This window comes from Quercus suber, unplaced genomic scaffold (genome assembly GCF_002906115.3).
Source record: "Quercus suber isolate HL8 unplaced genomic scaffold, Cork oak 2.0 scaffold_396, whole genome shotgun sequence".
NCBI classification, from domain to species: Eukaryota; Viridiplantae; Streptophyta; class Magnoliopsida; order Fagales; family Fagaceae; genus Quercus; species Quercus suber.
Genome location: NW_027069848.1, coordinates 190,110 through 214,264, shown reverse-complemented (window position 1 = coordinate 214,264; position 24,155 = coordinate 190,110). Strand labels below are relative to the sequence as shown.

The window sequence follows — 24,155 nt, the reverse complement described above, 5'->3', positions numbered from 1 at the left end:
ATTACAGCTTATTATTAAGTATTTATTAATCATTAATTTGTGCCCTTAGGTTAATGGTATCTTTTATTTTTATTTTTTAAATTTTAAATTAGCTTTTGTGAATTGTTATTTAATTTTATGCTTTGTGAAGTGTTTTCTTTTATGCTGAAAAACGTTCCACCAATCTACCGCATCCTTGATAAACCTTTTTAATTTTAATACAAGTTTCACAGATCTTCGAATAAACAAAATAATATTCAAGATCAAGAATCTAATTTGCGATTTTCTCTTTGTATGATATACCATCAAGGTATTGAATATTTATTTAAATTAAGAGTGCATTGATCAACAAGTTGTCTACGAGTGCAATCTCTAGCAAGACCAGTTTCCCTATCATCTTCACTATCTCTTTCAACATTCAAACAAAGATAGATTGATAAGCATGTTTTGAATTTCAGTCTTAGCAAAAGAAAAAAGAAGAAGAAAGTATGTTTTGAATCTCATAGTGTTCATAATAATAGATCTTTCCTCCCACTTACCTTGAACAGCACCATAAGAGCTTGCACCCTAAAGTGACTGTTAATAAGGTGCTTGCTTTCATCTTCGTTTTTCCTCCTATCGAGATGCTAACAAGATCTATTATCAGTTAATGTAAAAGGTAAAGTATGAAATGGATAAACTTCATTTTAGCTATATGCTTGAGTACAAAAGAAAGAACTTTAGAATACACAAGATAGAAGAAAATAAACTGATTAAAATTTTATTGATAACAGACTTGAATATTAGTTTAGAGCCAATTTATAAACTCCATAAAACAAAATTCTCAAGTAAAAATATTCCTAACGATGATACTGTGATTATTATACATTTATACTACCGCATATAAAGGTCCAATTTGGGCTAGAAAACCTCAAAAGCAACTAAAAATAAGAATTTAAAACCCTAAAATTTAAAATTTCTAAAAATTACAAAAAAGACTTCGATCAAACTTGGATATTTTGCTAAGGTAGCAAGGACAAGTTTGTGAACAAAAATCTCATCTAATCTAACTTTGTCCAAAACATCAAAACACCAAGAAAAATCTCTATTGTAACAAAATATTTTTTTGCAATAAACTCAAAATTGTTGCAATAAGCCCCTCTTACAACAAACAAATTTCGTAGTACGCTGTTGCAAAAAAGTCTGTGGCAATAGGCGATCACAACAAAAATTTCGTTGCAATAGCATTTTGTTACAATAAAATATTTTTATTATTATTAAAAATACTTTATTGCAACAAAAAAAATATTGTTCTATAAATTATTGCAACAAAATTTTTGTTGCAACAGTAATATTTGTTGCAAAAGTTTTACTACAAAAAGGCCTAATTACATTTGGAAATTTATGGCACGTTTGGTAGACTGTAACGGTAATTATATAATAATAAAAATAGGTATTACAAGGAATATAAAATGCTGTAATGTACTATATATTACGATTCATTTGTTTGGTAATAGCACAATAATAGAACACTGAAAACAATGAAATGAAAGTATTTTAATCAAACTTACCACCGTACATCTTTGGTACAATGATCACTCTACAAATATAAATGCTTTGTGGGATGTAGGGCAAAGGTTAGGATTCAAGTTTTCAGGAGGTAGTTTCACACACATATATACTTAGATTAGGCTATAGTAGAATTTATATATTGTATCCAAAAAACAAAATCAAACTCAAAATATATTTTATGAAATATCTTATTCATATAATTATATTTCCTAATTTTTTTTTTTTTAAATTTGAACGAGAGATTAGTTATTTTTTATGATTTTTTATATTCATAATTTTTATATGCATATGAAAAGTTTGTTTATTTGGAAATATATTAATTTTAGAAATTAAGATACTACTAAGGAATACTTATTGTATGGACCAAGTTCAGGCCTCCCAGTGTATTACGGGAATGGACCCAAGCCCAGCTAGCCCTGCAATTAATTTGTAGAGAGTGGGGTCAAGAACTAGGCCCTAATAAGGGATGCAACGACCACACGTGGTAGTTCTCAGGTGGACGTGAACAATGATGCTTCTCAACCTTTCTCCGGCGAGCTTCCTGTTCTTATGACTTCCTCTCAAAAGAAAAGAACCCCCCGCTCTCTTAAGAGAGATCCCTTACATTATATACTCCTTTCCCCATTGATCACGGCCCTACACTTGTTGAGTAACCAGGCCACCACTTGAGTACCTGTCCCATCAGCCCCCTTCCCGTTCTTCCAGTGGGTTGCGGCAACCAAGGTAACACTGTTCTGTAATCCCCTCCTCATTAATGCGGCCAGGACATTAGTTGGGGGCATTTAATGTGGAGTTGACAGCTCGCCTTAGACTTGCTCCTTTACCGTGCTCCCGTCGCTGACGAGTGGCGCTTGCCCTTTCCTTCTCGGATATTCAAGAAGACCCCTCTTTGTTGAAGTGGTGCTCGTGTACTTCTAAGGTCTCGGATGTCTGAGGACGGGATCGTCCTCGGATATGTTCATTGGGGGATGGACGCCGTACTTTTATCCTTGGATCCCACATGCATCCAGAGGCCTCCCGTCCTCGGATATGTTCATTGGGGGATGGACGCCGTACTTTTATCCTTGGATCCCACATGCATCCTCGGCATGAGCCTCTGGGCCTGGTTTGAGGTGGGCCGAGGCTGCCTGATTTTCTGACCCCATACTTATTATAACCTTTTTAGAGATGAATAGTTATTTCTCATTTTAAAGAATAGTTATTCATAATGAATGACGATTCCCTGTAAAAAAAACATAACCAAATTACTGAATAACTAAACCTTAAGAAAAATCATTATATTACAGTACCTATTATAATCTATCAAACATATCCTTATTGTCTTGTTTTGGATCTGTTTTGGCTTGTTTCAATTCTTTATAATATATGTTATATGATCATTCCATTCTTTTTCAAAAGATTTTTGAGACTTGATGAATAACATCCGATTTTTGAGACTTGATGAATAACATCCGATTTTTGAGACTTGATGAATAACATCCTAAACTAGGGGTATTGCAATTGATTTCAAATTAACAATATTTCTAAAATTAGGGACATTGCAATTGATTTTGAAAGACAACACAATTAATTTTTAGTCACATCAAACACAGGTACTAGAGGTATTTATTTATTTATTTTATTAACTGACATGTTACTCGAAGAAATTTCTACACGATTGCCTCATCCCGACCTAGGATTTTTAGGAGTGTCGCCCTTGACTTCCTTCAAACAGTTCTCCAAGCTTGCAATATGAGCATCCTTCATTTTTATTTGGCTTTCTTGCACAAAGACACAAATTTTATGAGATATACATAAAATCTACGATTAGAGACAGATGGGAAAATAGAAACCCACCAACACAGCTTGAGCTATATATGTGTTAATTGATTGTTTGTATATAGCTTGTTGATATGTTGAAATCATTGTCAAGCTCTTGTCAAGAAGAATACTCCAAACTTGCAAAAAATTTGCCAATTAGAAATTTTCTAGAAGAATACTCCAAACCTACAAAAATTAACAAACTATTAGTTCATGGTGCTAATTCAGATTTCCGTGAACTAATTTGTCCATGTGCATTTGCCTAGAAAATTTCTAATTGTCAAATTTTTTTTTTTTTTTTTGCAGGTTTGGAGTATTCTTCTTGACAAGAGTTTGGCAATGATTTCAGCCTATCAACAAGCTATATACGAACAATTAATTAACATATATATAACTCAAGTTGTGTTGGTGGGTTCCTTTTTTCTCGTCTGTCTCTAATTGTAGATTTTATTTATGTATATTTCATAAAATTTGTGTCTTTGTGCAGGAAAGCCAAATAAAAATGAAGGATGCTTATATTGCAAGCTTGGAGAATTGTTTGAAGGAAGTCAAGGGCAAAACTCCTAAAAATCCTAGGTTGGGATGAGGCAACCATGTAGAAATCTCTTTAGGTAACATGTAAGTTAATAAAATAAATAAACAAATACCTCTAATTGTGTTTGATGTGACAAAAAAAAAATTAATTGTATTATCTTTCAAAATCAATTGCAATGTCCCTAGTTTTAGAGATATCGTTAATTATACCCCTATAGTTTAGGATGTAATTCATCAAGTCTCAAAACTCTTTTGAAAAAGAATGGAATATTCATATACCATATATTATAAAGAATTGAAACAAGCCAAAACAGTGTCAAAACAGGTCAACAAGTTTCCAAAGGTAATTTGTTGGTGCAATCACAATAATAATGGAAATAACACAACGAGAAATTGAATGATACTTCTGAATATTATTAATGTAAAAAAAGGAATTACGCAACACTATTTGAACTGAGACCCCAAGATACAACTACCCAACAAGTGTCGTATGGCTAGAACAACCTCTGCACAAAGTGTTTAATCCTAAAGCTCCATCAGTGGGTGTTACAATTTGGTCAACAAGTTTCCAAAGGTAATTTGTTGGTGCAATCATAATAATAATGGAAATAACACAATGAGAAATTGAATAATACTTCTGAATATTATTAATGTAAAAAAAGGAATTACACAACACTATTTAAACTGAGGCTTCAGGATACAATAGCCCAACAAGTGTCGTATGGCTAGAACAACCTCTGCACAAAGTGTTCAAGCCTAAAGCTCCACTAGTGGGTGTTACAATTTTGATACCTCTACCCTTCACCTCCCCCTTGTGCACGTATCTAGCCCAATATCTTAGACAATTCATATTAGCCTATTAATTACCATAATTAAAAAGAATAAAATAGTCTCTCTCCTTTTCAATGTGAGATTAAATATTTTCACTAACTTCACATCTTCCATATTCACTCTTATATCTTTACATTTATGTTGTAATATTTATTTATTTTAATTATTTAATATTAAAATGCTCCAACATAATTTATTGCAACATATATTACTATTGTGGTAACCTTTGTTGCAATAAATTATACCAAAAATATTTTTTGTTGCTATAAAGTATTTTTAATAATAATACTTTTTGTTGTAATAAAGTATTTTCAATTGCAATAATATTTTTAATAATAAAGTATTTAATATTTTCCATGAAAATGATATAGAAATTTTCCTAAAATGGTCCATTAACAAATGCCCTAAGAGCACCCATTAACTAGACTATTTTTTTTAAAGTATTTATTTTATTATACATTTATTAGTATTAAACTATTATTAATTGATTTGTGCTTTTTAGGTAAATAGAGAAACCTTTATGAAGTTTATATTTGTAGTTTATATATGCTAATTATTTAATATACAGGAATATTTATTTATTTTTAAATGACATAGTATATAATTTTTTAAACGGAAAAAGTTCAAGGTTTCTTGAAACCCAGACCATTCAAGAAGGAAAAAGTTTAAGGTTTCTGAGGTTAAATCAAGGTTCAACCGAGGCTGGATCATGATGACATCATAATTATTTGATATAAAAATAAATCAAATAAATATATATAATAATATTTAAAACATTTCAAACCATGGTATTTATAATGCAAAATATTAAGTATTTACAAGTAGTACCTAATCTTCATTACGAGGAAAATTAAGATTCGAATCCCTCTTCCTTTATTTGTTGTAAAAATTATAAGAAAAACTATCGAAATTTCAAATTGCTAGGAAAAACTTCATTTGATATTTTGAATTGCAATTTGACTTTCCGGCTAGTTTTTCTCACATATTAAGTTTTAAGAAAATATGTAGGCCTATCTCTATATTTGTAGTTTCAATTAATGCATAAACATGATAGATATAGGTTGTGATGATGTATTTGATAAGAATGTTAATGTGGCTAGAATGTCAATTTCAGAATATCTATATAAAGAAGATGGCAAATAGGGTCTTACTCATAAAATTATTTTATGTATCTTTGTCATTCTTTGGTACTGCATGTTCAAAATGGTGAGACATGATTTTACCTTACCTCGAATGGCTACCATTTTCCTGTTCTTTCTAGTATATTTTTAAATAAAATTAAAATTTAAAACTATTTTAAATTAAAGTAACAGAAAATTAACTAATATTTATTTTATTTGTTACTTTACTTTAAATCTCAATTAAATTGAAAGAAATAACAACTATATATGTTAAATTACCTAAGTAATTAATTAATATTCTGAAAATATATCCTACAGAATTACACTAAGATAAAATAAATATTCATGTTACTAGAAATTGAAATATAGTAAAAGAAATATCCTACATATATTGCCGTTAGTTCAGAATTTTGTAATAAATTCATAATATATTTAATTCTTAAAAAAAAAAATCGAAATGTACGCATGAACTTAATTTTAATACACTTTTCAAAATCTTGAATCCATTTAATATGTATACATTTCATATTATATCTTTCTTGTTCTTTATATTTCTAACATTTTATGTAACTGACTTGTTTTCTTTCTTGTATTTTCTTGCAATACTAATTTTATAGGAGACGATTGTATTGCAATCAATGGAAATTCCGCTCATATCAATATCACCGGAATTAATTGTGGTCCAGGTCATGGTATAAGGTTTGTTGAAAGCCTCATTTGTAGTACAATCGGTTTATTTTTACACAATTGCAAAAAACAAATATATGAGAATATAAAATCAAAGCAGAAAAAGAAAAAAAGAAAAAAAGAAAATCTAATGCAATCATTTTGAAACTATAAGATAATATAAGTATATAACTAAACTAAAATGAAAATCTCATTCAGCGTGGGAAGCTTAGGAAGAAATGGAGCTCACGAAACAGTAGAATATGTATATGTCCAGCATTGTAATTTTACTCAAACTCAGAATGGAGCAAGGATCAAGACATGGCCGGTAAAGAGCCTAGACATATATAATGGATAAAAAGCTTTTACAATTACTATATTATATCTCATTCAATATCTTTTTCTTTTTCTTTTAAATGATCTTCATGTGTTTCTTAGGGGGTTCGGGTTATGCAAGGTATATCTACTTTCAACATATCCAACTTCAGCAAGCTTCCAACCCCATCATTATTGACCAGTTTTACTGCGGTGGTGGCCAAGGCTGCACAGGAAAGGTAATGCAATTATATTTATATTTGGCCTTTTTTTTTTTAAATGAATAAAAGGTTAGGAGAGAGAGCAGCTAAATGATTTTTCTACTTGGACGTTACTATAATAGAGCATCTTACTTATCTATTCTGAACCTACAAAAATAGAGAGAACTTATAAGCCATAACTGTTATCTCAACCTTACAAGGGTATTAGCACTTAGTAGGAATTGAACCGGGTGCGTGCTAGGGTTTTTCCCGAGCACTTTCCAAGCTTATTATCTCACTCTACTTTTACTTTCAAAGTCCATACAATTGATAATCTATAATAACTGGAGTATATTTAACTAAACAAATTTTAATAGTCATTTTGTTTATTTTTGTATAATGAGGCAGTCATCAGCAGTACAAGTGAGCAATGTGACATACAAGGATATCAATGGAACAAGCGGTAATCAGAAAGGGATTATTTTCAATTGTGACCAAGAAGTGTGCACTAACATTATAATGGACCACATCAGCATAAGATCGTCCAATGGAGGTAACGTTTCGGTCACTTGCAAAAATGTCAAGGGACAGTCTAGCTACACCACACCTAAAGTGCCTTGCCTAAGCAATAACAACATCAATGATGATTGTGATAATCAAAAAAGAACATATTTGCTCCTACCAATTATCTCCATTGAAGATGAAGTTGCACTAAGCCAATAATATTGTGCCTTGCATCTCTAGCTCATACAATCCATGTTAATTAGTTTTAAATCTAGGATCATGATCTTTTAACCCTTTTTTGCTCCCTTTATGATCACTTATGTACACATATGTGAGCCTTGGTGGAGTTAAGAGTTTGTTTTTTTGAGACGACAAAATAAAAATAATTAATATGATGGTTAAGTTATTTCTTGGTGTGTGTATATATACTATAGCTATACTTTATATAGTAATAGAATACAGTAATATAAAATAATTTAATAAATAAATTAAGTACACTCATTATGTATACTACAAAAGACAAATTTATTAAATTGATAAAATTGTGCCAATATGGACAATTAAAAGGCTGGTTTTTAACTCATCTTTAATCGTCAATCATGTACCAAGAGGCTTGTAAATTATCAAAACAAATAATAATAAATAACAATTAAGTACGTTAATTCAAACAAAAAATAAACAATAATACAAAAGTTATTATTGAAATAAGAGTTGATCCCTTATAGTTCAATGACATTACTTGGTTTACTTTATGAAAAAAATCAGGGTTTGACTGCCTCATTTGTAACAACTGAATTATCTACTAACATAACAGATTAGATGAAAAATTCATGCTTATAAATTAAAAGCCAAGATCAAAGTATATTGTTGGTTTCAAAAGTTTATTACTTTGAGTTCTAGTAGTCTCTAATGTTTCAAATCATCAATTTTTTAATTTTTATTAGTTCCTAAGATTTAAAAATAAGTTCTGTAGGTTCTTATTAACTCAACTGGTAAATTTTTTATCGTCGAATAAGAGATTTAGAATTCAATCCCTGCTTATACTAAATACCGATTGGTGTCTTGGTCTGACAATAAAGAATTATCATCAAGAGCAGATGTCATAGGTTAAAACTCTTTAAAAAAAAAAACTCTTTTCATTCTATTTAGTTCCATTTTTAATTGTCTTGTACTTGTGGCTAACAAACTAATGAGTAAGCCTTACTTGTATTAAGTACTGACGTGATATCTTCTTTTTATTAAAATAACTACACAATCATTTTACTTAACCCAAACCCATATTTGAACCCGAAGCAATAGGGTCTGAAATCTTTTCCAAGCGTGGATTGAGCCCTAAGCAATGGGTTATTTTACTCTTGAAATAGTAATGGAGTCAAGCCAATGGAGTTCAATGTTTGCCTTAGCCACTTGAGCGGTAAAGAAGAAAAATTGTATAAATAATGATTTGGTTTCATATTTCAGGAGTTTGAAGATTAGTAACACTATCTAGAATTGAGATTTCAACTTATGACGTTAAAGCATGAACCACAAATTTTGATAAAAAAATTCAAATAACTATTTTGTTTTGGAGAAAACTCCTCCAATTTATTATATGGAAATTCTTAAAACCATCAACGTATATTATTTAAACAAATTATATGATTTATTAAGCAAATCAAATAATTAAAAACACACATGAATTTTCCTTTGAGTATATGGGTAAAACGAAGTTTTCTACAAACCATTTTGGAAGTAAACTTTATTCTTAAGACAGTTGATATTGTATAAAAATAAAAACTTAAAAATAATATTTTCTTCATTACTAAAAGTTATATTTAGTAAAATATGTGTACAGTACCATATATTGCACGTACGTATGTATTTTCCTTTCGTTTGAAAATTTCCAATTTAGCGTATTAAACAAAAATATTTTGAGAATACGCTTTTCTATTTAAACTTATTAAACACATATTAAAATATTTCTGTATTATTATTGTAAAAATATTATTAAACTTGATAGAAATTTAATACTTTTATTGAAAACATCAAAACCAATATTTTTAGCTCTATGTTTTACTATTTATATGTTTATTATAATCTTGCAATTTTTGAATATTTCTATAATATGAATAATTAGATCTTATTGTTACACACACACACACACACACACACACACACATATATATATATGAGATTTCAAATAAATAAAACTGAAACCATTTAAAATAACAACAACAACAACATATTATTAAAGCTCTCATTATCACCTCAGAGTCTCCCTGCTGCTAGACAGCTTGATTGATCCCTATTTCTGAAGTAAATTAATTGGAGTGCCTTAGCTGCAGCTAAGGCTTCAATTTTCTCGAGATGGTAAGCTTGTGGGAGTTGTTTCGAGAGAGATGCAATCATCGAACCTTGGTTATTTCTAATAACCACCCCAATCCTGAATTTATTCACGTATGTGAAGATGGCTCCATCAATGTTGATTTTAAACAAATCATTCAGCGGAGGCCTCTAGGAAAAACGAGGGTGAGGATGGCATGGCTTCGAAGAGGGATGTACCACCTAGAACTCATACCGTTCCTTAGTACACTCGGTCCTCACACCATACCACTTGAGCTTCAACTAGTCTACTTATTTCCTACTAGATATGTATTGTAATTAATTCATGAATGAAGCCCATGAATATATATAAAAAGGAGAAATTTAGAGAAAAGTGATTTGGAGAGCATAAGGAAATGTCCAATAGAATTTCTTGTAATGGTCTCAATGGTTGACATCTGGCTTGGGTAACATAACTAGACCTTGGAGCTCTAATCCTAGTTATAGCTAACAAGATCTCTAGCCTTAACCCATGTCCTTATCCCATTTGCTAAGAATAATCTCCTAAGCCCTAGTATTTAGTGCTAAGATAGGGATAGTCGTCATTACCCAAAGAAGCAAAAAACTTCAAAAGCAAATCACACCATTTTTGTTCAAATCTTAGGATAGATATTATGAGATTCCCTTGCTAATCAAAACTAATCCTCTTTGATTTTTCTAATTACTCCCTTAAAGTAATATTAATGGAACCCTCCACCAACTCTTCAAGACACCATCTTCTCATAAAAATCCTCACATGTCATGCCATTTTTTAGCTCATAAGTCAGCCTTTTAGTTCATAAATGTCCATGTACACCTACCCACAAGTGCTCCCTTTCATTTCCTCATAAATCCCAACACCATAAATAGCTCCTTTTACACTATAACTAAAAGTAGTTAAATATGATCCACATCTCTTCCATACTTCCATAATTTACCACTACCTTTCATAAAATCACCCTAAATAATTTAAAAAAAGATTGATTGAAAGAAAGAAAGAAAGTTGAACTATATATGAGGTAAAATATACAATTCTAATTGTTCTTTATGGAGGACAGATTTTAGGGACAATCTTAGCACCTAATTCTATGGATGGATGGATAAACTGTTCTACAAACTGCTGGTTACGCTTCTCAGGTGTGAGCAATCTCATTGTCAATGGTTCAGGAACGATTGACGGCAGGGGTTCAACTTGGTGGAACCAAGTCTACAATGATCAAGTATGAGATTTTTAATTTGCATATATATTATTACATGAACATTAACATTAATGTATCATGTATTGTTACAAATTTTGTAACTTAATTGACATCTTTTTAATATTTTCAATAGAGAAATTATTGAATTATATAAAAGCAAATTTGTATAAGCTTTCTATGATGTGGTGCCTCTTAATTCATCATGAAACCTTGTTCAAACATGAGAAGCATGTCATGTTGTTATGCCTTCGATTGAATCACATCTTTGGGTTATTATGTGCTAAATAATTGAAGAATCAATGCTGAGTTTGATTATTAGTTCAATAATTCATCATGAAAAATTCAGGTTATTTGTTAAACAAATAAAGGAACATATTTTTTTTTCATCCATAATTATTTTGATTTTCTTTTTTTCTCTTGTAAGATTATGTTGAACCTGCTTTTTGCATAAAATGAGTGTTAACATGGAGGGGATGTTGTCGATTATGTATTTATATTCATAAACACACGAATTTACAAAGAAATGTACGTGTTCGTTTCTGACTTAGTACACAGGCATTATACATTTTTTGGGTTGTGTATAAAAGCTCAAAAAATTTAAATTAGAAATTAAACCTTTTTTTAAAATTTTTTTTACAGGATATGTCAAGATGCAACAAACCCACGGTAAGACAACTGTATATTGAAAACTTCTCAATTTAATGATTGGTGATTTTTATATAGCTGGAATATTCAAGTTATTTTTTGTGTAGTTTTTATTAATATTACATCACTCTATAAAGTTTTATTAGACACATTTTTTTAACAATTTTACCAATGAATTACATTGTTTCTTTATATACTACATACTTGCAAAATATTAAGATAATCAACTATTAATTGTCTCATCTAAAAAAATATTTTAAAATTTTAAGGTTTTTTAGGATAAAATTTTAAATTTTATACTTTAAACTGCATAAGAAAATAAGTTTATAAATTAAATATTAAATATCTTTGATAGTGAGGTTTAAAAAAAATATATATTAATCTAATTAATTAAAAATTATTAATTGATGTAATATTAAAAATTCTTGAACCTATTTTTTAACTTATTAAATATCTTTGATAGTGAGGTTTAAAAAAAATATATATTAATCTAATTAATTAAAAATTATTAATTGATGTAATATTAAAAATTCTTGAACCTATTTTTTAACTGAAGAAGGTAGAACTTGATCTTGAACCTAAGAAAAACAAGATATATATGAAGTTTACAAAAATATATTTTGTGGGAAATACTGCTCTTAAATGTTTGTAATTCATTTAAATTTTTTTTTTCAGGATTACAAATTTGCCTTCAGTTTGAACTTTTTAAATTTGAAAAAAAATAAAAAAGGAAGGATATATAAAATTCTTTCCTTGATATGGCGGGCTGAAAGTTTACTTTTAAAGGATAATAATAGAATTATTTTATGAAAAAGAAAAAAAGTAATTTATTTCTTCCTTCAAAAAGCATTTTAGAAGTTGGAGAAATTTTTTTGACTCCTTAATTTTATTGCAAACATTAGAAAAACTGTTTATAAAAAGAAAAATGTACTAGAATAATTATGACATAATTTGAAAAAAATTTTAAAATATTTTTTTGAGAGAATTTTAAAAGTAAAATCAGATTTTAATTACCTAATAATTTGTTTTATAAAATGACAGGCATTACAGTTTAATTCTTGCAATAACCTTCAGCTAAGTGGATTGACTCATCTTAATAGTCCAAGAAACCATATTAGTCTAACCGCTTGCAATGGTGCATCTCTCTCTTATCTGCACATATCTGCTCCTGCATCAAGTCCAAACACAGATGGAATTGATATTTCTTCCTCAACCAATATTAATATCCATGACAGTAACATTGCAACTGGTAATTCTGGGCATTCATTCTTATAACCTTTCATATTTTCTTCCATCGTTAATAATAATATTGTACTTAATTATGTTTTAAATAGTTAGTGAAACAATTGTATCAAAAAAAGTTAGTGAAACAGTTACAATAATTATAATGGTTAACTTTGAGAATATTGTTCTCCTCAAAAGGAAAAAAAAAAAAAACTTTGAGAATATTATATTTTTATAATGGACAGAAATATTGTAAAAATAAATAATTTACACCAAAAAAATTTTTAAATTTTTTTTCACAATATTCTTTGATCTATTAATATTTTTCCATATATGTGTTTGTGTGTGTTTCTACCCAAAAAAAAAAAAAACTGATATATGTTAGACATCTCCATTTCAGTGTATATTTTTAAATAAAATTAAAATTTAAAACTATTTTAAATTAAAGTAACAGAAAATTAACTAATATTTATTTTATTTGTTACTTTACTTTAAATCTCAATTAAATTGAAAGAAATAACAACTATATATGTTAAATTACCTAAGTAATTAATTAATATTCTGAAAATATATCCTACAGAATTACACTAAGATAAAATAAATATTCATGTTACTAGAAATTGAAATATAGTAAAAGAAATATCCTACATATATTGCCGTTAGTTCAGAATTTTGTAATAAATTCATAATATATTTAATTCTTAAAAAAAAAAAAATCGAAATGTACGCATGAACTTAATTTTAATACACTTTTCAAAATCTTGAATCCATTTAAATATGTATACATTTCATATTATATCTTTCTTGTTCTTTATATTTCTAACATTTTATGTAACTGACTTGTTTTCTTTCTTGTATTTTCTTGCAATACTAATTTTATAGGAGACGATTGTATTGCAATCAATGGAAATTCCGCTCATATCAATATCACCGGAATTAATTGTGGTCCAGGTCATGGTATAAGGTTTGTTGAAAGCCTCATTTTGTAGTACAATCGGTTTATTTTTACACAATTGCAAAAAACAAATATATGAGAATATAAAATCAAAGCAGAAAAAGAAAAAAAGAAAAAAAGAAAATCTAATGCAATCATTTTGAAACTATAAGATAATATAAGTATATAACTAAACTAAAATGAAAATCTCATTCAGCGTGGGAAGCTTAGGAAGAAATGGAGCTCACGAAACAGTAGAATATGTATATGTCCAGCATTGTAATTTTACTCAAACTCAGAATGGAGCAAGGATCAAGACATGGCCGGTAAAGAGCCTAGACATATATAATGGATAAAAAGCTTTTACAATTACTATATTATATCTCATTCAATATCTTTTTCTTTTTCTTTTAAATGATCTTCATGTGTTTCTTAGGGGGGTTCGGGTTATGCAAGGTATATCTACTTTCAACATATCCAACTTCAGCAAGCTTCCAACCCCATCATTATTGACCAGTTTTACTGCGGTGGTGGCCAAGGCTGCACAGGAAAGGTAATGCAATTATATTTATATTTGGCCTTTGTTTTTTTAAATGAATAAAAGGTTAGGAGAGAGAGCAGCTAAATGATTTTTCTACTTGGACGTTACTATAATAGAGCATCTTACTTATCTATTCTGAACCTACAAAAATAGAGAGAACTTATAAGCCATAACTGTTATCTCAACCTTACAAGGGTATTAGCACTTAGTAGGAATTGAACCGGGTGCGTGCTAGGGTTTTTCCCGAGCACTTTCCAAGCTTATTATCTCACTCTACTTTTACTTTCAAAGTCCATACAATTGATAATCTATAATAACTGGAGTATATTTAACTAAACAAATTTTAATAGTCATTTTGTTTTTATTTTTGTATAATGAGGCAGTCATCAGCAGTACAAGTGAGCAATGTGACATACAAGGATATCAATGGAACAAGCGGTAATCAGAAAGGGATTATTTTCAATTGTGACCAAGAAGTGTGCACTAACATTATAATGGACCACATCAGCATAAGATCGTCCAATGGAGGTAACGTTTCGGTCACTTGCAAAAATGTCAAGGGACAGTCTAGCTACACCACACCTAAAGTGCCTTGCCTAAGCAATAACAACATCAATGATGATTGTGATAATCAAAAAAGGAACATATTTGCTCCTACCAATTATCTCCATTGAAGATGAAGTTGCACTAAGCCAATAATATTGTGCCTTGCATCTCTAGCTCATACAATCCATGTTAATTAGTTTTAAATCTAGGATCATGATCTTTTAACCCTTTTTTGCTCCCTTTATGATCACTTATGTACACATATGTGAGCCTTGGTGGAGTTAAAGAGTTTGTTTTTTTGAGACGACAAAATAAAAATAATTAATATGATGGTTAAGTTATTTCTTGGTGTGTGTATATATACTATAGCTATACTTTATATAGTAATAGAATACAGTAATATAAAATAATTTAATAAATAAATTAAGTACACTCATTATGTATACTACAAAAGACAAATTTATTAAAATTGATAAAATTGTGCCAATATGGACAATTAAAAGGCTGGTTTTTAACTCATCTTTAATCGTCAATCATGTACCAAGAGGCTTGTAAATTATCAAAAAACAAATAATAATAAATAACAATTAAGTACGTTAATTCAAACAAAAAAATAAACAATAATACAAAAGTTATTATTGAAATAAGAGTTGATCCCTTATAGTTCAATGACATTACTTGGTTTACTTTATGAAAAAAATCAGGGTTTGACTGCCTCATTTGTAACAACTGAATTATCTACTAACATAACAGATTAGATGAAAAATTCATGCTTATAAATTAAAAGCCAAGATCAAAGTATATTGTTGGTTTCAAAAGTTTATACTTTGAGTTCTAGTAGTCTCTAATGTTTCAAATCATCAATTTTTTAATTTTTATTAGTTCCTAAGATTTAAAAAATAAGTTCTGTAGGTTCTTATTAACTCAACTGGTAAAATTTTTTATCGTCGAATAAGAGATTTAGAATTCAATCCCTGCTTATACTAAATACCGATTGGTGTCTTGGTCTGACAATAAAGAATTATCATCAAGAGCAGATGTCATAGGTTAAAACTCTTTAAAAAAAAAAACTCTTTTCATTCTATTTAGTTCCATTTTTAATTGTCTTGTACTTGTGGCTAACAAACTAATGAGTAAGCCTTACTTGTATTAAGTACTGACGTGATATCTTCTTTTTATTAAAATAACTACACAATCATTTTACTTAACCCAAACCCATATTTGAACCCGAAGCAATAGGGTCTGAAATCTTTTCCAAGCGTGGATTGAGCCCTAAGCAATGGGTTTATTTTACTCTTGAAATAGTAATGGAGTCAAGCCAATGGAGTTCAATGTTTGCCTTAGCCACTTGAGCGGTAAAGAAGAAAAATTGTATAAATAATGATTTGGTTTCATATTTCAGGAGTTTGAAGATTAGTAACACTATCTAGAATTGAGATTTCAACTTATGACGTTAAAGCATGAACCACAAATTTTGATAAAAAAATTCAAATAACTATTTTGTTTTGGAGAAAACTCCTCCAATTTATTATATGGAAATTCTTAAAACCATCAACGTATATTATTTAAACAAATTATATGATTTATTAAGCAAATCAAATAATTAAAAACACACATGAATTTTCCTTTGAGTATATGGGTAAAACGAAGTTTTCTACAAACCATTTTGGAAGTAAACTTTATTCTTAAGACAGTTGATATTGTATAAAAATAAAAACTTAAAAATAATATTTTCTTCATTACTAAAAGTTATATTTAGTAAAATATGTGTACAGTACCATATATTTGCACGTACGTATGTATTTTCCTTTCGTTTGAAAATTTCCAATTTAGCGTATTAAACAAAAATATTTTGAGAATACGCTTTTCTATTTAAACTTATTAAACACATATTAAAATATTTCTGTATTATTATTGTAAAAATATTATTAAACTTGATAGAAATTTAATACTTTTATTGAAAACATCAAAACCAATATTTTTAGCTCTATGTTTTACTATTTATATGTTTATTATAATCTTGCAATTTTTGAATATTTCTATAATATGAATAATTAGATCTTATTGTTACACACACACACACACACACACACACACACACATATATATATATGAGATTTCAAATAAATAAAACTGAAACCATTTAAAATAACAACAACAACAACAATATTATTAAAGCTCTCATTATCACCTCAGAGTCTCCCTGCTGCTAGACAGCTTGATTGATCCCTATTTCTGAAGTAAATTAATTGGAGTGCCTTAGCTGCAGCTAAGGCTTCAATTTTCTCGAGATGGTAAGCTTGTGGGAGTTGTTTCGAGAGAGATGCAATCATCGAACCTTGGTTATTTCTAATAACCACCCCAATCCTGAATTTATTCACGTATGTGAAGATGGCTCCATCAATGTTGATTTTAAACAAATCATTCAGCGGAGGCCTCTAGGAAAAACGAGGGTGAGGATGGCATGGCTTCGAAGAGGGATGTACCACCTAGAACTCATACCGTTCCTTAGTACACTCGGTCCTCACACCATACCACTTGAGCTTCAACTAGTCTACTTATTTCCTACTAGATATGTATTGTAATTAATTCATGAATGAAGCCCATGAATATATATAAAAAGGAGAAATTTAGAGAAAAGTGATTTGGAGAGCATAAGGAAATGTCCAATAGAATTTCTTGTAATGGTCTCAATGGTTGACATCTGGCTTGGGGTAACATAACTAGACCTTGGAGCTCTAATCCTAGTTATAGCTAACAAGATCTCTAGCCTTAACCCATGTCCTTATCCCATTTGCTAAGAATAATCTCCTAAGCCCTAGTATTTAGTGCTAAGATAGGGATAGTCGTCATTACCCAAAGAAGCAAAAAACTTCAAAAGCAAATCACACCATTTTTGTTCAAATCTTAGGATAGATATTATGAGATTCCCTTGCTAATCAAAACTAATCCTCTTTGATTTTTCTAATTACTCCCTTAAAGTTTATTATAATGGGAACCCTCCACCAACTCTTCAAGACACCATCTTCTCATAAAATTCCTCACATGTCATGCCATTTTTAGCTCATAAGTCAGCCTTTTAGTTCATAAATGTCCATGTACACCTACCCACAAGTGCTCCCTTTCATTTCCTCATAAAATCCCAACACCATAAATAGCTCCTTTTACACTATAACTAAAAGTAGTTAAATATGATCCACATCTCTTCCATACTTCCATATATTTACCCATACCTTTCCATAAAATCACCCCTAAATAATTATAAAATATGTAGGCCTATCTCTATATTTGTAGTTTCAATTAATGCATAAACATGATAGATATAGGTTGTGATGATGTATTTGATAAGAATGTTAATGTGGCTAGAATGTCAATTTCAGAATATCTATATAAAGAAGATGGCAAATAGGGTCTTACTCATAAAATTATTTTATGTATCTTTGTCATTCTTTGGTCTGCATGTTCAAAATGGTGAGACATGATTTTACCTTACCTCGAATAGCTACCATTTTCCTGTTCTTTCTAGTTTCTACTGCAATCTTTATGAGGTTGTGTGAGACCAAAATGTAGATCAATTCCCATACTAGTTTCATCCAAATTAAGTCTACCATAAAACCTCTCACAACATTTCACTATATATGAAAAAAAAAGTTCATTTCACAATTGATATCATATTTTTTGGATTTAAAAATAGTGTACAAATTGTTAAATTATTTAATATTTTAAATGATACTAAATACATCGTTAAATTTGTAATATCTAACCATGAAATGAATCTATTCAAATGGAGAAGATGCTTTTTCCAAAAGAGGGTGGAGGGGTAAGAGAAGGAAGAAGAAATTTTTTTAAAAAAAACCATGATTTTTTTTACTTTGAATGTATATGTGCAAGTGTGCATTAGCTTATATGTATACTATTATTTATGGGGTTTCTCCTATTTGGATTCCTCATTTTTTAGTTCAAAAATGTCCATATACCCCTATGTTTAAATAGAGACAAAACTAAAGAATAATCCGATAAAAATGCAATTCTAACTTCTATTAAAACATTACCTAAAAAATAGGACAATTTTCCTATTAATTTTTAAATTGATTTATTCACTTACAAATTTATTAAATTTTCAAAATAAAAATTATATATATATAATAACAAAACACAGCTTACATTCTAAATTAAAGTTGTTTTCTTTTTCTGAATATACGCAGGAACTACTTACCTTTGTTTTGATACTTTCTATTTCCTTAACATGTCTATGCCGTGGCCTTGTGGAAGACACATCAGGTGGATTCAACGTGCTTGACTATGGGGCAATTGGAGATGGTCAAACTGATGATTCCCAAGTATATGAATTAGTCTCTCAACATTTCATTTATTTCTTCGTGTTTGTGTTTTATTTTCTTATTTACGCCTTTAAAGAATTAAAAGGAGAGGAGGGTATATTGATTAGTTTATTATGAACTAATAATAATTATATGAATGTGAAGGCTTTTTCAAAAGCATGGACAGCTTTATGTCAAACTAAGGGCACCCCACAGCTTATAATACCATCGGGAAAGAAATTCCTATTGATGCCAGTGATGTTCCAAGGACCGTGCCAGTCCAACAGTGTCCAAGTTCAGGTATAGTTAGTTGTGAGACAAAGAATTTTGGTTCATTTTATTATCCTCAATCTTGAAATGATTGCTTGTGCATATACTCCGCTAATTACAATCTACCATGCATCTATTGTGATTAGGGATAAAATTTAGTAATATAACCAAGCAACTACAAAGTTGCTTGGTTATATTGCTAAATTTTATCTCAAAGGTTATTAATTTCCTTAAGTTAAAACACATTTGAAATAAATATAAAAAAATAAACGGTGGGTGAGTTTTGTCACCAAAATGTATACATGTTCAACCCTCCAAATCACAACTCCTGATAAAAATATTCCTAAATTTTCAAGCCTTGAAAAAAAGCCCACAATTTTTTTTTTTAATTTTTATAAAAGAGAGTAAAACCCACAAATTTCACAAATTTGTTTTTGTTCACCATCTTTCTCGCAAAAAACTCTAGATCCAAAATCATAATAGATATCTATGATCATCTTGACGATCATAGAAATCACACAGTTCTAGATATTATAATAATGTGGAACATTTAAAAGTAAGACCAAAGATATTTAAACATAGGTTATTGACTATTTTAGAAAAGAGAAAGATTAAAAGAAAAGATTGATTGAAAGAAAGAAATAAACTTGAACTATATATGAGGTAAAATATACAATTCTAATTGTTCTTTATGGAGGACAGATTTTAGGGACAATGTTAGCACCCAATTCTATGGATGGATGGACAAATTGTTCTGCAAACTGCTGGTTACGCTTCTCAGGTGTGAGCAATCTCATTGTCAATGGTTCAGGAACGATTGATGGCAGGGGTTCAACTTGGTGGAACCAAGTCTACAATGATCAAGTATGAGATTTTTAATTTGCATATATATTATTACATGAACATTAACATTAATGTATCGTGTTACAAATTTTGTAACTTAATTGACATCTTTTTAATATTTTTAATAGAGAAATTATTGAATTATACAAAAGAAAATTTGTATAAGCTTTCTATGATGTGGTGCGTCTTAATTCATCATGAAACCTTGTTCAAACATGAGAAGCATGTCATGTTGTTATGCCTTCAATTGAATCACATCTTTGGGTTATTTGTGCTAAATAATTGAAGAATCAATGTTGAGTTTGATTATTAGTTAAATAATTCATCATGAAAAATTCAGGTTATTTGTTAAACAAATAAAGGAACATAATTTTTTTTTTCATCCATAATTATTTTGATTTTCCCTTTTTTCTCTTGTAAGATTACGTTGAACCTGCTTTTTGCATAAAATGAGTGTTAACATGGAGGGGATGTTGTCGATTATGTATTTATATTCATAAACACACGAATTTACAAAGAAATGTACGTTTCGTTTCTGACTTAGTACACAGGCATTATACATTTTTTGGTTTGTGTATAAAAGCTCAAAAAATTTAAATTAGAAATTAAACCTTTCTTTTTTTTTTTAATTTTTTTACAGGATATGTCAAGCTGCAACAAACCCACGGTGAGAAAACTGTATATTGAAAACTTCTCAATTTAATGATTGGTGATTATTATAAAGCTGGAATATTCAAGTTATTTTTTGTGTAATTTTTATTAATATTATATCACTCAATAAATTTTTATTAGACACATTTTTTTTAACAATTTTACCAATGAATTACATTGTTTCTTTATATCCTACATACCTGCAAAATATCAAGATAATCAACTATTAATTGTCTCATCTAAAAAATATTTAAAAATTTTAAGGTTTTTTTAGGATAAAATTTTAAATTTTATGAACTTTAAAATGCATAAAAAATAAGTTTATGAATTAAATAGTAAATATCTTATTGAAAAGAAATTTAATGTGCATGTTAAGATGGAGGAAACATGAAATTTGATAGTGAGATTTAAAAAAAATATATTAATCTAATTAATTAAAAATTATTAATTGATGTAATATTAAGCAAGAGTTACCTTAGATATAACTTGATCTTGAACCTTTTTTTTTTTTTTTTTAACTGAAGAAGGTAGAACTTGATCTTGAACCTAAGAAACAAGATATATATGAAGTTCTTATATATATATATATATATATATGAAGTTTACAAAAATATATTTTGTGGGAAATCCTGCTCTTAAATGTTTGTAATTCATTTAATTTTTTTTTCAGGATTACAAATTTGCCTTCAGTTTGAACTTTTTAAATCTGAAAAAAAAAAAAAAAGAAAAAAAAAAAAAAGAAGGAAGGATATATAAAATTCTTTCCTTGATACATGGCGGGCTGAAAGTTTACTTTTAAAGGATAATAATAATAGAATTATTTTATGAAAAAGAAAAAAAGTAATTTATTTCTTCCTTCAAAAAGGATTTTAGAAGTTGGAGAAATTTTTTGGACTCCTTAATTTTATTGCAAACATTAGAAAAACTATTTATAAAAAGAAAAATGTACTATAATAATTATGACATAATTTGAGAAAATTTTTAAAATATTTTTTTGAGAGAATTTTAAAAGTAAAATCAGATTTTAATTATCTAATAATTTGTATTATAAACTGACAGGCATTACAGTTTAATTATTGCAATAACCTTCAGCTAAGTGGATTGACTCATCTTAATAGTCCAAGAAACCATATTAGTCTAACCGCTTGCAATGGTGCATCTCTCTCTTATCTGCACATATCTGCTCCTGCATCAAGTCCAAACACAGATGGAATTGATATTTCTTCCTCAACCAATATTAATATCCATGACAGTAACATTGCAACTGGTAATTCTGGGCATTCATTCTTATAACCTTTCATATTTTCTTCCATCGTTAATAATAATATTGTACTTAATTATGTTTTAAATAGTTAGTGAAACAATTGTATAAAAAAAAGTTAGTGAAACAGTTACAATAATTATAATGGTTAACTTTGAGAATATTGTTCTCCTCAAAAGGAAAAAAAAAAAAAAAAACTTTGAGAATATTATATTTTTATAATGGACAGAAATATTGTACCGTTAGTTCAGAATTTTGTAATCAAATTCATAATGTATTTAATTCTTTAAAAAAAAAAAATCAAAATGTACGCATGAACCTACTTTTAATACACTTTTCAAAATCTTGAATCCATTTAAACATGTATACATTTCATATTATATCTTTCTTGTTCTTTATATTTCTAACATTTTATGTAACTGACTTGTTTTCTTTCTTGTATTTTCTTGCAATACTAATTTTATAGGAGACGATTGTATTGCAATCAATGGAAATTCCGCTCATATCAATATCACCGGAATTAATTGTGGTCCAGGTCATGGTATAAGGTTTGTTGAAAGCCTCATTTTGTAGTACAATTGGTTTATTTTTACCCAATTGCAAAAAACAAATATATGAGAATATAAAATCAAAGCGGAAAAAGAAAAAAAGAAAAAAAGAAAATCTAATGCAATCATTTTGAAACTATAAGATAATATAAGTATATAACTAAACTAAAATGAAAATCTCATTCAGCGTGGGAAGCTTAGGAAGAAATGGAGCTCACGAAACAGTAGAATATGTATATGTCCAGCATTGTAACTTTACTCAAACTCAGAATGGAGCAAGGATCAAGACATGGCCGGTAAAGAGCCTAGACATAATAATGGATAAAAAGCTTTTACAATTACTATATTATATCTCATTCAATATCTTTTTCTTTTTCTTTTAAATGATCTTCATGTGTTTCTTAGGGGGGTTCGGGTTATGCAAGGTATATCTACTTTCAACATATCCAACTTCAGCAAGCTTCCAACCCCATCATTATTGACCAGTTTTACTGCGATGGTGGCCAAGGCTGCACAGGAAAGGTAATGCAATTATATTTGGCCTTTGTTTTTTTAAATGAATAAAAGGTTAGGAGAGAGAGCGGCTAAATGATTTTTCTACTTGGATGTTACCATAATAGAGCATCTTACTTATCGGTTCTGAGCCTACAAAAACAAGAGAACTTATAAGCCATAACTGTCGTTATCTTAACCTTACAAGGGTATTAGCACTTAGTAGGAATTGAACCGAGTGCGTGCTGGGGTTTTTCCCAAGCACTTTCCAAGCTTATTATCTCACTCTACTTTTACTTTCAAAGTCCATACAATTGATAATCTATAATAGCTGGATTATATTTAAGCAAAACAAATTTTAATAGTCATTTTGTTTTTATTTTTGTATAATAACACAGTCATCAGCAGTACAAGTGAGCGATGTGACATATATAGATATCAAAGGAACAAGCGGTAATCAGCAAGGGATTATTTTCAATTGTGACCAAGAAGTGTGCACTAACATTATAATGGACCACATCAACTTAAGATCGTCCAATGGAGGTAACGTTTTGGTCACTTGCAAAAATGTCAAGGGACAGTCTAGCTACACCACACCTGAAGTGCCTTGCCTAAGCAATAACAACATCAATGATGATTGTGATAATCAAAAAAGGAACATATTTGCTCCTACCAATTATCTCCATTGAAGATGAAGTTGCACTAAGCCAATAATATTGTGCCTTGCATCTCTAGCTCATACAATCCATGTTAATTAGTTTCAAATCTAGGATCATGATCTTTTAACCCTTTTTTGCTCCCTTTATGATCACTTATGTACACATATGTGAGCCTTAGTGGA

General features: G+C 29.1%; 2 protein-coding genes across 2 annotated transcripts; both read left to right on the top strand.

Moving 5' to 3' along the window:
- Positions 1 to 5,742: 5,742 nt before the first annotated feature.
- LOC136062261 (probable polygalacturonase At3g15720) lies at positions 5,743 to 15,058 on the top strand. The gene is made up of 11 exons (XM_065761107.1): positions 5,743 to 5,830; positions 6,434 to 6,515; positions 6,702 to 6,810; positions 6,921 to 7,036; positions 7,402 to 7,550; positions 10,979 to 11,061; positions 12,727 to 12,934; positions 13,792 to 13,873; positions 14,061 to 14,169; positions 14,280 to 14,396; positions 14,768 to 15,058. The coding sequence occupies exons 1-11, from the start codon at positions 5,743 to 5,745 to the stop codon at positions 15,056 to 15,058; spliced, it is 1,434 nt and encodes a 477-aa protein (XP_065617179.1).
- Positions 15,059 to 18,714: 3,656 nt separating this feature from the next.
- Positions 18,715 to 24,003, top strand: LOC112032446 (probable polygalacturonase At3g15720). The gene is made up of 9 exons (XM_065761106.1): positions 18,715 to 18,750; positions 19,136 to 19,270; positions 19,415 to 19,549; positions 20,222 to 20,368; positions 22,073 to 22,280; positions 22,741 to 22,822; positions 23,010 to 23,118; positions 23,228 to 23,328; positions 23,703 to 24,003. Exons 1-9 carry the CDS (start codon positions 18,715 to 18,717, stop codon positions 24,001 to 24,003), a joined length of 1,254 nt encoding a protein of 417 aa, XP_065617178.1.
- Positions 24,004 to 24,155: the final 152 nt, after the last annotated feature.